The 14,383-nt window shown below is 45.5% G+C and overlaps 1 protein-coding gene across 6 annotated transcripts in view; it reads left to right on the top strand.

Annotated features, from left to right (window-relative positions):
• PRR5 (proline rich 5) overlaps window positions 1-14,383 on the top strand; it is a 652,413-nt gene that overhangs the window by 519,415 nt on the left and 118,615 nt on the right. For all 6 annotated transcript variants that reach the window (XM_030214308.1, XM_030214307.1, XM_030214309.1 and 3 more), the window contains one exon: window positions 10,668-10,808. In XM_030214308.1, the coding sequence (XP_030070168.1) occupies window positions 10,668-10,808 (141 nt within the window). The remainder of the gene's footprint in view (window positions 1-10,667; window positions 10,809-14,383) is intronic.

Below are 14,383 nucleotides of genomic sequence, written 5' to 3'. Positions count from 1 at the left end.
TCCTGAGCCCATACGCCAGGCCCCCTCCCTGCCCATCTTCAAATCCTTGCTCAAAGCCCACCTCTTCAATGTCGCCTTCGGCACCTAACCACTACACCTCTATTCAGGAAATCTTGACTGCCCCAACTTGACATTTCGTCCTTTAGATTGTAAGCTCCTTCGAGCAGGGACTGTCCTTTTTTGTTAAACTGTACAGCGCTGCGTAACCCTAGTAGCGCTCTAGAAATGTTTAGTAGTAGTAGTAGTAGGTAAGGGAATTATGCACCTGGGAGCAATTTCTGAAATCCACTGCAGTGGCCCCCTAGGGTGCCCGGTGGTGTCTTGGCATGTCAGGGGGATCAGTGCACTACGAATGCTGGCTCCTCCAACGACCAAATGGCTTGGATTTGGTCGTTTCTGAGATGGGCGTCCTCGGTTTCCATTATCGCCGAAAATCAGGGACGACCATCTCTAAGGACGACCTAAATTTCGCGATTTGGGCATCCCCGACCATGCTCGTCACACTCCTGTCAAACTTCAAATGGAAGATAGCAGTAGGGAAAAGCATTCTACTTTTGCAATTCGACATGTCCAGTGCCTTTGACATGGTGAACCATACTATTGTACTACAGCTCCTTGATTATTTCGGAACCAGCAGCAATGTACTAAAATGGTTAAAAGGCTTTCTAGCCTCCAGATCCTATCAAGTCAACTCCAAAGCAAGTTTGTCACTTTCTTGGACAGCCGACTGTAGTGTGCCACAGAGCTCGCCTCTTTCCCCAACGTATTCAACATAATGCTAATTCCTCTGGCAGTAGCTCTTTCCAAACTTGGTCTCAATCCATTCATCTTGACATCACAATGACATCACAATCTATATTCCTTTTAGAAACGACTTAATCAAAATAGCTGACAACATCAGACTTGGATTACACACCGTGCGTGCTTGGGGGAACTCCTTTAAATTGAAACTCAATGACTTCCGGTGGAGGCATGGAGCGGTGAAGACGTGAGACAGAACTGCTCCGGGGCGCAAATCTAAATCGGCGCTCGTAGAATCGAACACCCACCCAAAAATCGAAACACAAACAAGCAAAGGCATATCACACACAAATTGGCTGTTGGTGGTGGCTGAAGCAACGCGGATGGCTGCGAAAGCGGCCCGCAAAGATCCAAAAGAAAAAGCCTGCGCCGCGGAGAACAAAATGGCGGATAGGGCCGCGCCAGCATCACCATCGCCAGGCACATCATGGGCTGCAGAAATCACGGAAGAGGTGAGGGCAGCGGTGGAACAAGCGGTGGGCAATAAATTGCAACTTATATTGGACAAACTAGAAGGGCTGACTGAGAGGCACACGCAACTGTTTACTGAACTTCAGGAGGTGCAGCGTAGAGTTGGGCTGGCGGAGGAGGATATACAAAAGGTCTCAGAGGAGCAACCGAGAATGCAGGCGCGCCTTGCGGAGGTGGAGGCAAAGCTCGACGATCTTGAAAATCGTTCGAGACGGAACAATCTGCGCCTTGTGGGGCTGCCTGAAACCCTGCCTGAGCGGAATCTCTGCGTATTCCTGGAAAAATGGCTACCAGAGGCACTTAGCAACGAGGAACTGGCGACAGCATTACGGGTGGAAAGAGCGCACAGACTCGGCCAGAGGAGGGAGGATACAGGAAGGCCCCGAGTGGTGATCTTTAGGATCTTGAACTATGCCCACAAAATGCTCATCTTACAAGAACTGCGTGCAGGCAAGCAATTGGAATATAAAAGCAAAAAAATCCTCTGTTTTCAAGATTATTCCACTGCAGTGTCCGCAGCGCGAAAAGGCTTTGCACCGCTGTGCACCAAACTTTTTGGGTTCAAGTACAGATTCAGTCTCCTATACCCAGCTAAGCTCAAACTGCTGGAAAATGGCCAAGCAGTCTAATTTGAGAAAGTAGAAGAAGCAACTAAATATGTAGACCGAATGCTGGCCAAAGAGCGTGAGGGCTGAGAACAAGAGGGAGCTCTATCAAGGAGAGAAGAGACTACACTGAGCATCGTTCACAAGTTAATAGTCTCAGTGGAGATGGACTGGTCCATACAAGTACAAATTACTGACATGTTCGGGCTACAGGAGTATTGTTATGCAAGTAGCAAGTTATAAGTGAGTTTGGCTGGCTCATATCAGGAGATACTGCGAGATGAGCCGTTGCCCACTCTTGTTGTTTGTGTTTTGAGAGTTTACAGTTGGCCCAGTTGTTAGAAGCATTAAGGACACTTGGCACAGCAGACAGCTAATGACAGAGGCAAGACAGAGGAGTAGTGGCCATAAAGGCTGTAGACAGTGATTGTTTGAATCTCCACTGAGGATTTATTATGTGCCAAGTACAAGCAAAGCGGATAAATGTGGTTGTTCGGGCAAAAGACATGGAATTCTGAGGACTACAGCCTGCCAAATGATTACTGGCACAGTGAGGGGCTGGCACAGCTGTTAGCCTGAGGAGAACTGAGGGTGCTTACGATGGACATGAACATAAGGGACATTTTCGTTGGTCTTGTTTTAACACAAGAGGCTTGGTGAGAAATAAGTTCTGGTGACGGGTTGGGTGGGTGGGGATAGCCACAGATACATGAGGCGCCCTAGCCTTGGAAAACAGGAAGTTATGCCAATAGGCAAGGGACGACAGATGGTGGGTATAGAGGGGGAAGGGGATATTGGGGGGTAGGGGGGGGTGGATGGGAGGGAGGGGGAAGGGAAGGGGAAATCCCTGTATGCATGGAATTGGAAAGGGAGAGGTATGAAGGAAAACCTAGGGGCGGCCCAAAGGAGAGTGAAGGAGGAATCCCTAGAGAAGGAGAGAGCGGAGGCTGGGACGCTCTCTCTGTGTATAAGAAAGAAGAGTGTAAATAAAGCCTTACAAGTAAGACACAGAACAGAGAGAGGTGTGACATGACAACTTTGCAATGCATAACATGGAATGTGGGGGGCATCCACTCGCCGATTAAGAGGCAAAAAATCCTGAAAGTGTTGAATGACAAAAAAGTGTCCATAGCGTTCTTGCAGGAAACGCATCTTACAAGGGATGAACATGAGAAGTTGAAAACCTGGTGGGTGGGGGAGCTATATGATGCGCCAGCAGTTGGGAAAAAGGGAGGAGTGGTGATATTGATAAGGAAAAACTTGAATGTAGAGGTTAAGAAGGTGGTGGCTGATAGAGGGGGGAGATATGTTATAGCCTCAGTGGTTGTGGAGAGACAGCCACTCCTGCTATGCAATATATATGCTCCCAATACCTGTGATAGGAAGTTTGTCACTCAAATCACGCGTAAAATCCATAGCTTGGGTGACATTCCCTTAGTGGTAGGAGGAGATCTGAATGATGTATTAGACCCGACTTGGGATAGGTCCCAACCAACTGGGAGGGATCTGGCTAGAAGGGAGAGAGGTAACTCTAGAATTTGTGATATGTTAGAACTGGTGGATGTATGGAGAATATTGCACCCGGTAGACAAAGATTTTACACATCTCTCCAGAGCACACCAAACGCTATCTAGAATAGACTATATATGGATCTCCAGAGAGTTACTAACAAAAGTGGAGGAGGCACAGATAGGCCCCATAACGATTTCTGACCATGCTTGGGTGAGAGTTCAGATTAAAGTAGGAGAGGGAGGATTTCAGCTAGGGTCCTGGCGTTTTCCAACCTATCTTTATCGCGACCCCCAGTTCTTGCCCTTCCTGGTGGAGAAATGGAGAGATTATAGCAGTAACAATGAACAACATAGGATAGATCCTGTACTCTATTGGGAAGCGGCGAAGGCGGTACTTCGGGGAGATATAAAGGGGCATAATCGAACGGAAACGTCTTATCTCCATGGGCGTTTATCTCCGAGAATGGGTCCGTGAAGGGGCGGACCGAACCGTATTTTCGAAAAACATGGACATTTATCTTTTTTTGAGCTGGGCATTTTTGTTTTTCAGTGATAATGGAAACCAAAAGCGCCCAGCTCAAAAACGAATAACTCCAAGACATTTATTGGTGGGAGGGGCCAGGAGTCGTAGTGCACTGGTCCCCCTCACATGCCAGGACACCAACCGGGCACCCTAGGGGGCACTTTAAAAAAAAAAAAAAAAAAAAGGTAAAACAGCTCCCAGGTGCATAGCACCCTTCCCTAGGGTGTTGAGCCCCCCAAATCCCCCTCAAAACCCACTGCCCACAAGTCTACACCATTACTATAGCCCTAAGGGGTGAAGGGGGGCACCTACATGTGGGTACAGTGGGTTTGGGGGGGCGGTTTGGAGGGCTCCCATTTACCAGCACAAGTGTAACAGGTGGGGGGGGGGGATGGGCCTGGGTCCACCTGCCTGAAGTCCACTGCACCCCCTAATAACTGCTCCAGTGACCTGCATACTGCTGCCAGGGAGGTGGGTATGACATTTGAGGGTGAAAATAAAAAGTTGTGAAACGGCATATTTTGTGGTGGGAGGGGGTTTGTGACCACTGGGGGAGTCAGGGGAGGTCATCCCTGATTCCCTCCAGTGGTCATCTGGTCATTTAGGACACTTTTTGGGGCCTTATTCGTGGAAAAACAGGGTCCAGGAAAAGTGCCCTAAATTCTCGCAAAAAACGCATATTTTTTTTCCATTATCGGCGAAAGGCACCCATCTCTGATCGGCCGATAACCACGCCCCAGTTCCGCCTTCACCACGCCTTCGACACACCCCCATCAACTTTGTCCGCATCCGCGACGGAGTGTAGTTGAAAACGTCCAAATTCGGCTTTCGATTATACCGCTTTATTCGTTTTTGTGAGATAAATGTCTATCTCCCGATTTGGGTCACAATATAGGCGTTTTTCTATTTCGATTATAAGCAGGATAATATCCTATCTAGCTTTTAAAAAAACGGGTCAGAAATAGGGAGGTGATGAGGCTGGAAAGACAGGTAGTAGCGCTGCAGAAGAAATATGGGGTACATCATGAACTGAGACTTAAAAGACAGTTATTGGAGACACAACAGGCCCTCAATGAACTTTTACATGAGCAAACGCAGAAAACGAACATATATTACAAGTACAAGCTATATAGGTTTGCTAATAAAAGTGGTAGATTTCTAGCTCGAATCGCCCACAGGCGATTCAGTGCCAAAAAAATACTCGCAATGGAGGATAACACGGGAACACGGGTAAATACGGATGAAAGTATAGTCAAAATATTGGGGGACTTTTTTGGCCGCCTATATGCAAAACAAAAAGACCTAGTGAGACTTATCTTCATAGTGTGGACCTACCACAGATTTCAGAAGAGGATGCAGAGGTATTAAATGCTCCTATTACAGAAGAGGAGGTAGACCTAGTAATTAAAGGGAGCAAATTGGGGAAGGCACCGGGGCCAGATGGCCTGCGGAATGAATTCTACAAGCTCCTTAATAGTGAGATCAGCCCTGTATTGACCGCAGTGTTTAATGACAACATACAACAAGGACAACTGCCTAGGCACCTAAATAGAGCACAAATTAGCGTATTGCCAAAACCAGGTAAGCCAGCTGATAAACCAGACTCGTATAGGCCGATCTCGTTGCTGAACACTGAATTAAAACTCTTAGCAAAGATACTGGCAAATCGGCTAGCCAGATGTTTACCATCTTTAATTATAGATTTACGTGGGGTTTACGTGTGGGAGGGTAATAGCTAAGAATATGCGTAGAATATGGGTCGCCCTGGAAAAAATAAGACATGATAGGAGCAAAGCTCTGCTTATTAGTTTCGATGCCGAAAAGGCGTTTGACCGAGTTGACTGGAATTATTTGTTTGCAGTGTTGAAGGCCTATGGGATCACAGGTTTATATGCGAGGGCAGTAAGAACTTTGTATACAGATCCACAGGCTCAGATATTCGCCAATGGTCTATGGTCTGACTGGTTCCCGATAAAGAGAGGCACGAGACAAGGATGTCCACTATCGCCATTACTTTTCATATTGGCGTTGGACCCTCTCCTCAGTGAAATCCAACATAATACTGATATTCAGGGAGTTACGATACGCGACCATAGTTTTAAAACAGCAGCCTTCGCAGATGATCTGTTGGTATTAATCACTGATCCCAAACGATCTCTGCCACATCTCATGGAAAGTTTAAAGGAGTATGTGGACTACTCAGGATTCAGATTGAACCTCCTGAAATCTGAAGCGCTAGCTAGCAATCCAGAACTCGAGGGGGAGTGGGGAGATAGATTCCCTATAAGGTGGGCAAGGGGTTCCTTTAGGTATCTGGGAATACAGCTCCCTATGGATACCAGACAAATTTATGACCTGAATATCGCCAAGTTGCTAAAGGATACTCAGGAACAATTATCCCGTTGGTCTGGGCTACCTGTGTCACTTATGGGTCGGATACAACTATTTCGAATGATAATATTCCCGCGCTGGCTTTACGTACTGCAAGCGTTACCGTTGCGCCTGGGAAGGCGAGAGTTGGTAGCATTGCGAAGTCTAGTAGTGAAGTATTGCTGGGCTGGTAGAAAACCTAGGATGAAGTGGCAATATCTAATAGGGAATTGGAGGCAGGGAGGGTTAGGCATTCCAGACATGAGAACATATAATCAGGCATGTCTGTTGAGGCATTTGAGGGATTGGGTCCTTGATACAAACACCTATACGGATGTGGATCTAGAAAGGGCATACTTTCATCCCTGGCACCTGAATTACTTAATCCATGTTAGGAGAAAAGGACAACTACCTGAAAAAGTTAAAGATAGCATGTTGCTGGGGCCGCTATGGCACATGTGGTGGGAATTGGTACAAAGGTGGGGTCAGGATCCAACGGCTAGCAGACTGTTACCTCTTGTTGGGAATAAGGATTTCACACCGGGCAGTGATAATGCAGTGTTTCGCACACTTCAAGGCCAAGGGGTGGAGTTATTGGGTAGTTTTCTCAGGGACAATAACACTGTGATTTCCATAGCTGACTTTCAGCGTAAGTGTTCAGGGGGGCCATTGGGGATATTGGCTTACCACCAGCTCGCCCACTACATACATAGTATCCCAAAGGGAGGACTAACTCATAGATTTGAGATTAAGTTGAGGGAGTTCTTGGAAGGGGATGCGTTGGGACAGGTCTCTGTATCTTGGATTTTTAGAGAGCTAGAGAAAGGGCTACCAGAGAGGCGGGTAACTGAGGTGGCGATGAAGTGGGAAACTGAAATTCATAGGAATATCTCTGAACACCATTTACAACAATCATTGAGGGGCATGCAGAAGGTGATACATAGTGCAGAGTTGCAAGAGTGCCAATATAGAATAATACATAGGGCATACCTCTCTCCCAGAAGGGCATTTCATGCACGGGTGACAGAGACGGATGGGTGCCTAAAATGTGGGCAGGGCGGTGCTAATCTAACACACTGTATATGGCAATGTAAGGCCATAAAGGCATTCTGGGGGAGAATAGGCCAATTCGTAAGGGAGGTCACAGGCTCCTAAGTTCTTATTACGTTTGAAAGAATGCTGCTGAGTGTGCCTGAACAATGGGATGCAGGGACCCAGGGAGAAAGAGTGTTCCTGAGCAAATCTTGTATATTGGGGAAAAAATGTATTATGAATCACTGGATATTGGACACACCCCCCTCTTACTGGTACTGGCGAAATAAGATGCACCAACTGATGTTATGGGAATCGAGAGGGGCGAGAGTGACACCAAAACGGCAAGTGCGGTTTTTGACGGTGTGGGGACAATACATAAATATGATTTCACCGAAAGCAAGAAGCCAAGTGCTCAATGGGTTGCCATGGGGAAATGGAGAGGATAGGTTGAGATAAGGCTGAACCATGCCAACGGGAGGGGGGGTGGGGGGAGAGAGGGGGAGAAGCATAAGATTTGGCCAGTAAGATTGAGACTAAGGTATGGTTGATGATAAGGGGTTGTAATAGAACCGTCGAATCATCAGAACGTTATATTAAGGGAATGAAAAGGAGGGGTAGGGAGGGGAGAAAAGTGATTGTTGATAATTCAGTTCATGTTATTACAATGTTGATAGCATTATTATAGGAAATGTTGTACAACTGGACTATGTGTTGTATTATTTTGGAGTATATTCAATAAAAATGTTTGAAACAAAATTGAAACTCAACACAAAGAAAACTCATTGCCTTCTACTCACCTCACTCTATAACAAGTTCAATCCCTGCACCTTAATTGCTCCTGAGCTTGTCCTACCAATCTCTGAGTCTCTGAAAATTCTAGGAGTAATACTTGATAGAAATCTAACACTGGTGGAACAAACAAATGCTACCGTCAAAAAGGTATTCTTCACTCTTTGGAAATTAAAACATATAAAACCTTATTTCCCTAGAGAAGTATTTTGCAATTTAGTGTGGTCGCTAATTTTAAGTCATCTTGATTACTGCAATGGAATCTATGCAGGGTGCACGGAAATGCTTCTCAAAAAATTACCAACTGTCCAAAATACAGCTGCAAGATTGGACGCCCATCTTGTTTCGATAATACGGGTTTCCCCGCCCCTTCGCTGGTATGTCCTGCGAGGACGTCCTCAGGAAAACTTAGGCGCTACTTTCGATTATGCTCCTCTATGTGACACATCCACGTGAATATATTACCTACAATTAAAAGATCTGAATAACAGATGGTCAGGTCTGCAAGAGCTTCATAGCAGGGATCCCAGCTATCAGCAGTAAGAGAAGAAGGACAATAAAACACAAAAAGATAGTTAGAAAATTCAGTTCTTACAGTTAATGTCTCTGGATAGGAAAGAGGCTGTGAAATTTCAGTGAACAAAGAAGTGAATAATTGCTAACCCCCCCCCATCCCCTTTTAGAAGACTGAACAACATACCACATCATAACCTGAAGGCATGCACTGATAGAGAAGACCTTTGCCAGTTCTTAACCAAGGCTTTGTTAAACAGAGCAAGTGGCAACCCGAAGATAATAAAAAATCTTTAATAAAAGAAGGTCTTAGATTTAAGAGATCTACAATTCAACAATGCTAAAGACAGTGAATGAGAACCAGAAAATGAAGAAGAACCATCAAGTGGCACAGGGATCAATTGTCGTTTAACAGTAAAAGAAGTGCGTACCAAAACCGGGTGATTGCCCCAAATAATTTGAATTTGATGTGAACATACCGTTGGCCAAGACTGAACACTGAAACATAGGATACAGATCCACACCAAAATGCCATGATCACTTATCCTGAGAAAATCCTGGAGATGGTGTGGCACGGCACTAGAGATTTACAGATATACAAGACGCAGATGTGGTCTTACGTAACATAGTAACATACATAGTAGATGACGGCAGAAAAAGACCTGCACGGTCCATCCAGTCTACCCAACAAGATAAACTCATATGTGCTACTTCTTGTGTATACCTTACCTTGATTTGTATCTGCCATTTTCAGGGCACAGACCATAGAAGTCTTGCCCAGCACTAGCCCCGCCTCCCAAACACCATAGAATTCCCTAATCGGACTGTCTGATAGAACTTCTGCAGGAGAGGCAACTAAATCTATCTCAGCCAAGAATCGAGTACCATAGTTCCCTGTTATTTTCGAGCTATAGAACAGTTTTATATTCTCTCTATCACTTTTTTGAACTTGGCCCTCACATTTACATGTTTTGAGTATCAACCAAAGTATGTTTATCCACTCATACTCTAGCTCAGATAATATTTAACCATCTGTCTGACCTCATGTGCAACTTTCTTGAAATCAGTCACCTTACTTTCTAACTCTTCCTGCTTTCTTACCCTTCTGTATGATACAACTTTGCCTTACCTTTCACTATCAATTATAATGTTCTATTACATATTGTGTTGACATTGCAAATAGTATACCATGCCGTACTTTGTATTGTTAGTTGAATATTTTTACTGCTGTAACTGCCTATTGCTCATGTCTGATCTATTCTTACTGTACACCGCCTTGAGTGAATTCCTTCAAAAAGGCGGTAAATAAATCCTAATAAATAAATAACTTTAAAGGGCCCAGTATTCAGCCGGCAGCAATCAGCGTTATGCTGACCTCTGCTGGCATTAAACCCAGAAATTCAGTGGCCATGTCCGGGCACTGGTACTGAATTTCCAGGTTTCTGAAGCTGGCTAGCACATAGCCGATTAAGTGTGATATTCAGTACTTAAAGGGCTATGAGTTACCGCATAAAGACAGGACTGACTTTTATGTGGTCCTATTTATGCGGGTAACCTGACCAGCTAAGTGCTGAATAACAGCACTTAACCAGCCGTGTGCTGACTTCGCCCCCAGAACGTCCTTAAAATAACCAGTTAAGTACTGCTGAAAATTAGCAGTTGGCCCCAAACAGTCAATTTAATCATCATCCAGGAGCCATTTTTAGCCAGTTAAATCACTTTGAATATCGACCCCAAAATTGCCAAAACTCTAGTTAATGTCATTTTCTGTATATACTTCCATGGTCTCACAGGCCGTATAAAATTCAATAGCAGGCCGCATTTGGCCTGCAGGCCACAGGTTGCCCACCCTTACCATAGGGGTGGCTCCTCCCTTCTAAATGCTACTGGTCCTGGTACTGAATTTGCCCCCTTCCTCTTGCTAGTATGACCTCCCTATTCCTTGTTCCCCCCACCCTCTCCAAACTAAACAGGGAAAGTGCACCAATGCTTGAAAAATTTCTTGGTGTGTTTGGATTGACTAATCTTTTCTCATGATTATGTTTCCAGGGAAAGGAGCCTTCAGTTCGTCAGCTAGCTCTTCTCCACTTCAGGAACATCATAGCCCTCAATATTAAACTAGAAGAGACACTCTCACGTCCACGTGCCAGGGTCCCACCTTCAATTATTCAAATGCTGCTAATCCTTCAGGTAGGCATGCATTGTGTGTGTTTAAGACACATGATGAGAGTACTTGCTACCACTACAAAAATGATTTGATTTAAAAGAATGACATGTAAGGGCCCAACATTTAAAATGATTTAAACAGGCAGGAGAGGTTCCTGCTTGTTTAAAAGTCATGTTTAATGGGTGATCCCCAGATCTTCAGCAGCATCTAATTGGATAGTGCTACTGAAAATCTGGGGAGTGTGCCAGGATGGTCTGGTTTGCCTGATTAGCAGCAATTTTTAGTCTGCTTATTGGTTAAGGGTCTGGATGAAGTTGGGAAAGCATAAAGGCTGTCCTAAATTTATCCAGGTAGTTATGCGGGTACTGATCTGAATATTAGCCATCACCTGGATAACTTCCTGCATCAGACAAGACCCAGATTAGGCCTGGCATTGACTATTCAGGTCAAACACCGCCAACGGTGATCAGTTCCTTAAATATCACTGACTGCCACGGGCTGAATATGGGCTTTTAAAGTGTGGAGGAGTGGCCTAGTGGTTAGGGTGGTGGACTTTGGTCCTGGGGAACTGAGGAACTGAGTTCGATTCCCATTTCAGGCACAGGCAGCTCCTTGTGACTCTGGGCAAGCCACTTAACCCTCCATTGCCCCATGTAAGCCGCATTGAGCCTGCCGTGAGTGGGAAAGCGCAGGGTACAAATGTAACAAAAAATAAAATCATTTTTTGTGCCTGTATGTAACAAACAATATAGCAGTATCTGTTAATATTATGTAAAATATTGAGTAGCATACAATCATTTCAAGAAACATGTAGGAACTGGCAGTATCTGTGACATCAGTCATCATCATAATTTTTGGTTATGTTTTTAATCAGGTGTAGCAGATTGAATTGGAAGCACACTTTTCTTAGAATTCAAGTTAAAGCACACAAAGCAGGGCCGGTCCTAGGGTTTCTGGCGCCCTCCTGCAGCCTATTAGTCGGCGCCCCTACCCATCCAGGGGCGGGATAGGCATATTTTCAAAGCACTTAGCCTTCCAAAGTTCCATAGGTTTCTATGGAACTTTGGAAGGCTAAGTGCTTTGAAAATGAGCCCCAAAAATTTGGCTCCGCCCCTACAGTAGTCACACCCCTTTTACTAGCCATGGCATCATTGAAAATATTACACCAGTATAGAAGCAAAATAACGTGTATTTTTTGTTTTCATTATAAGATAGCAGATGTAGCAGATATAAATTCTCAAAGTGGACATATTCCAAACACTAAAATGAAAATACAATGATTTTTTTCTACCTTTGTTGTCTGGTGACTTTGTTTTTCTGATCATACTGGCCCAGTATCTGATTATGCTGCTATCTGTCCTCTTAACTCCGTTTCCAGGGCTTCCTTTCCATTTATTTCTTTACTTTCTTCCTTTCTTCTTCATTTCTTGCTCTATATTCATAAGTAAAAGCTGGGCCCTCCGCAGACTTGACTGTCCAGTGGATCTGGCTTCTGCCTATTTTCTCCATCCATGTGCAGTTTTTCTCCTCTCTTCCTTTTCCCTCATCTCATCTCCTTCCTCTCTCTTCCCTCCCCTCCATCCATATACAGCATTTCTTCTCTCTCCCTTCCCCTCCATCCATGTGCATCTCCTTCCTCTGTCTTCCCTCCCCTCCATCCATGTCCAGAATTTCTTCTCTCTCCCCTCCATCCATGTGCATCTCCTTCCCGTCTTCCCTTCCCTCCCCGCCATCCATGTCCAACAATTCTCTCCCTGCCCTCTCCTCCATCCACCCTTGTCCAGCAACTCCCCTGCCCTCCATCCATCCATCTAGCCATCCATATCTAACAATTCTTCTCTCCCTGGCTGTCCCCCTCCATCCATCCATATCCAGCAATTCTCCACCCTCCCCTCCATGTCCAGCAATTTCTCTTCTCTCCCTGGGCTCTGCTCTCCCATTCATGTCCCCTTCCCTCCTCTATCCATCCATATCCAGCAATTCTCCTCCCTCCCCTCTCTTCTCTCCCTGGGCCCTGCCCTCCCATCCATGTCCATCGATGCTCCTCTCTCCCCTGCTCCCCTCCATCCATCCATATCCAGCAATTCTCCTCCCTCCCCTCCATGTCCAGCAATTTCTCATCTCTCCCTGGGCCCTGCCTTCCCATCCATGTCCATCGATGCTCCTCTCTCCCGTGCCCCCCTCCATCCATCCATATCCAGCAATTCTCCTCCCTCTCCTCCACTCCATGTCCAGCAATTTCTCCTCTCTCCCTGGGCCCTGTCCTCCCATCCATGTCCATCCTTCTCCATCAATGCTCCTCCCTCTCCTCCCCTCCATGTCCAGCAATTTCTCCTCTCTCCCTGGGCCCTGCCCTCCCATCCCATCCATGTCCATCGATCAATGCTCCTCTCTCCCCTGCCCTCCCACTCCCATGTCCACCTGCCCACCCTCTTCTCTGGTTTAAATCTTGTGTTTAAATTTACCTCCGACGTCGCTGCAGCTGCTCAGCATCAGTGAAAGCGCTGCTGCCGACGTCTCCCAGCCTTCCCTTCGCTCGTTCGTTCCCTCTCAGTGTCCCGCCCTCGCAAGGAAATGACATCAGAAGAAGGCGGGACACTGAGGGAACGAACGAGCTAAGGGAAAGCTAGAGACGTCGGGCAGCAGCATTTTCACTGACGCTGCACAGCCGCTGCGATGTCGGAGGTAAATTTAAATACAAGATTTAAATCCCCCAAGGCAGTGCTGGTACCAGTCTGGAGCAGGAAACCGAAGGCAGGGCTGCTGTCAGGGTCCGGGAGCGGAGGTAAGCGGCGAGGGTAAACATGGCGTGTCGGCGCCCTCCTGCCATGCTTACCTCGCTTACCGGGTTGGACCGGCCCTGACACAAAGTAATATGGTCCAAAATGTAAGCTTGGTAAACCACAGTATCTTTTCTGTAGAATTTTAACAAGTCCCAGAGACATGATCACTCTATCAGTGTTTGGCACAAGAAATGTCTCACACAGTCAGGTAGATGTTATGTCCCAACTTTGCAGCAGCATTCTATTAATAGCTATTAATAGAGGCGTCTTTGGAACTTTGTAAGTCTAAGTGCTTTGAAAATGAGCTCCGTAGTATCTGAACTGTTGAAAAATATTTTCAGGAGGTCAAAAAACTGAAAAATCTACTACTACTACTACTTTTCATTTCTATATTGCTACTAGGCATACACAGTGCTACACACAAACAGCTAGATAGAACTTTCAGTCTATTCATGACAGATAGATCAAATAAGGAATTAGGGAATGATTAAAACAACATCGGTTAAGAGTTAAAAAAAACCTAACAAGATGGGCTTTTAGGCTAAATTTGAATAGGACCAGAGACGGAACATGGTGTACCAAGTCAGGATGTCTGTTTCAGTCACACAGTACAACAAGATGGAAGGAACAGTTTGGAGTTAGTGGTAGTGAAGAAGGGTATAGACAAGAGTGTCTTATCTGATGAGCAGAGATCCAGGGGAGAGATGCTAAACTAAACTAAGCTAAAAGTATTTGTATACCGCAATGACCTTGTGGATTCTAATTAGTTTATAGATAATAAGAAACCAGCATGACCAGAGAATTTATAGTTAATA

This window comes from Microcaecilia unicolor, chromosome 9 (assembly GCF_901765095.1).
Source record: "Microcaecilia unicolor chromosome 9, aMicUni1.1, whole genome shotgun sequence".
Taxonomy (NCBI): domain Eukaryota; kingdom Metazoa; phylum Chordata; class Amphibia; order Gymnophiona; family Siphonopidae; genus Microcaecilia; species Microcaecilia unicolor.
The sequence above is the reverse complement of the archived record's forward strand: the minus strand, read 5'-3'. Positions and strand labels throughout refer to the sequence as shown.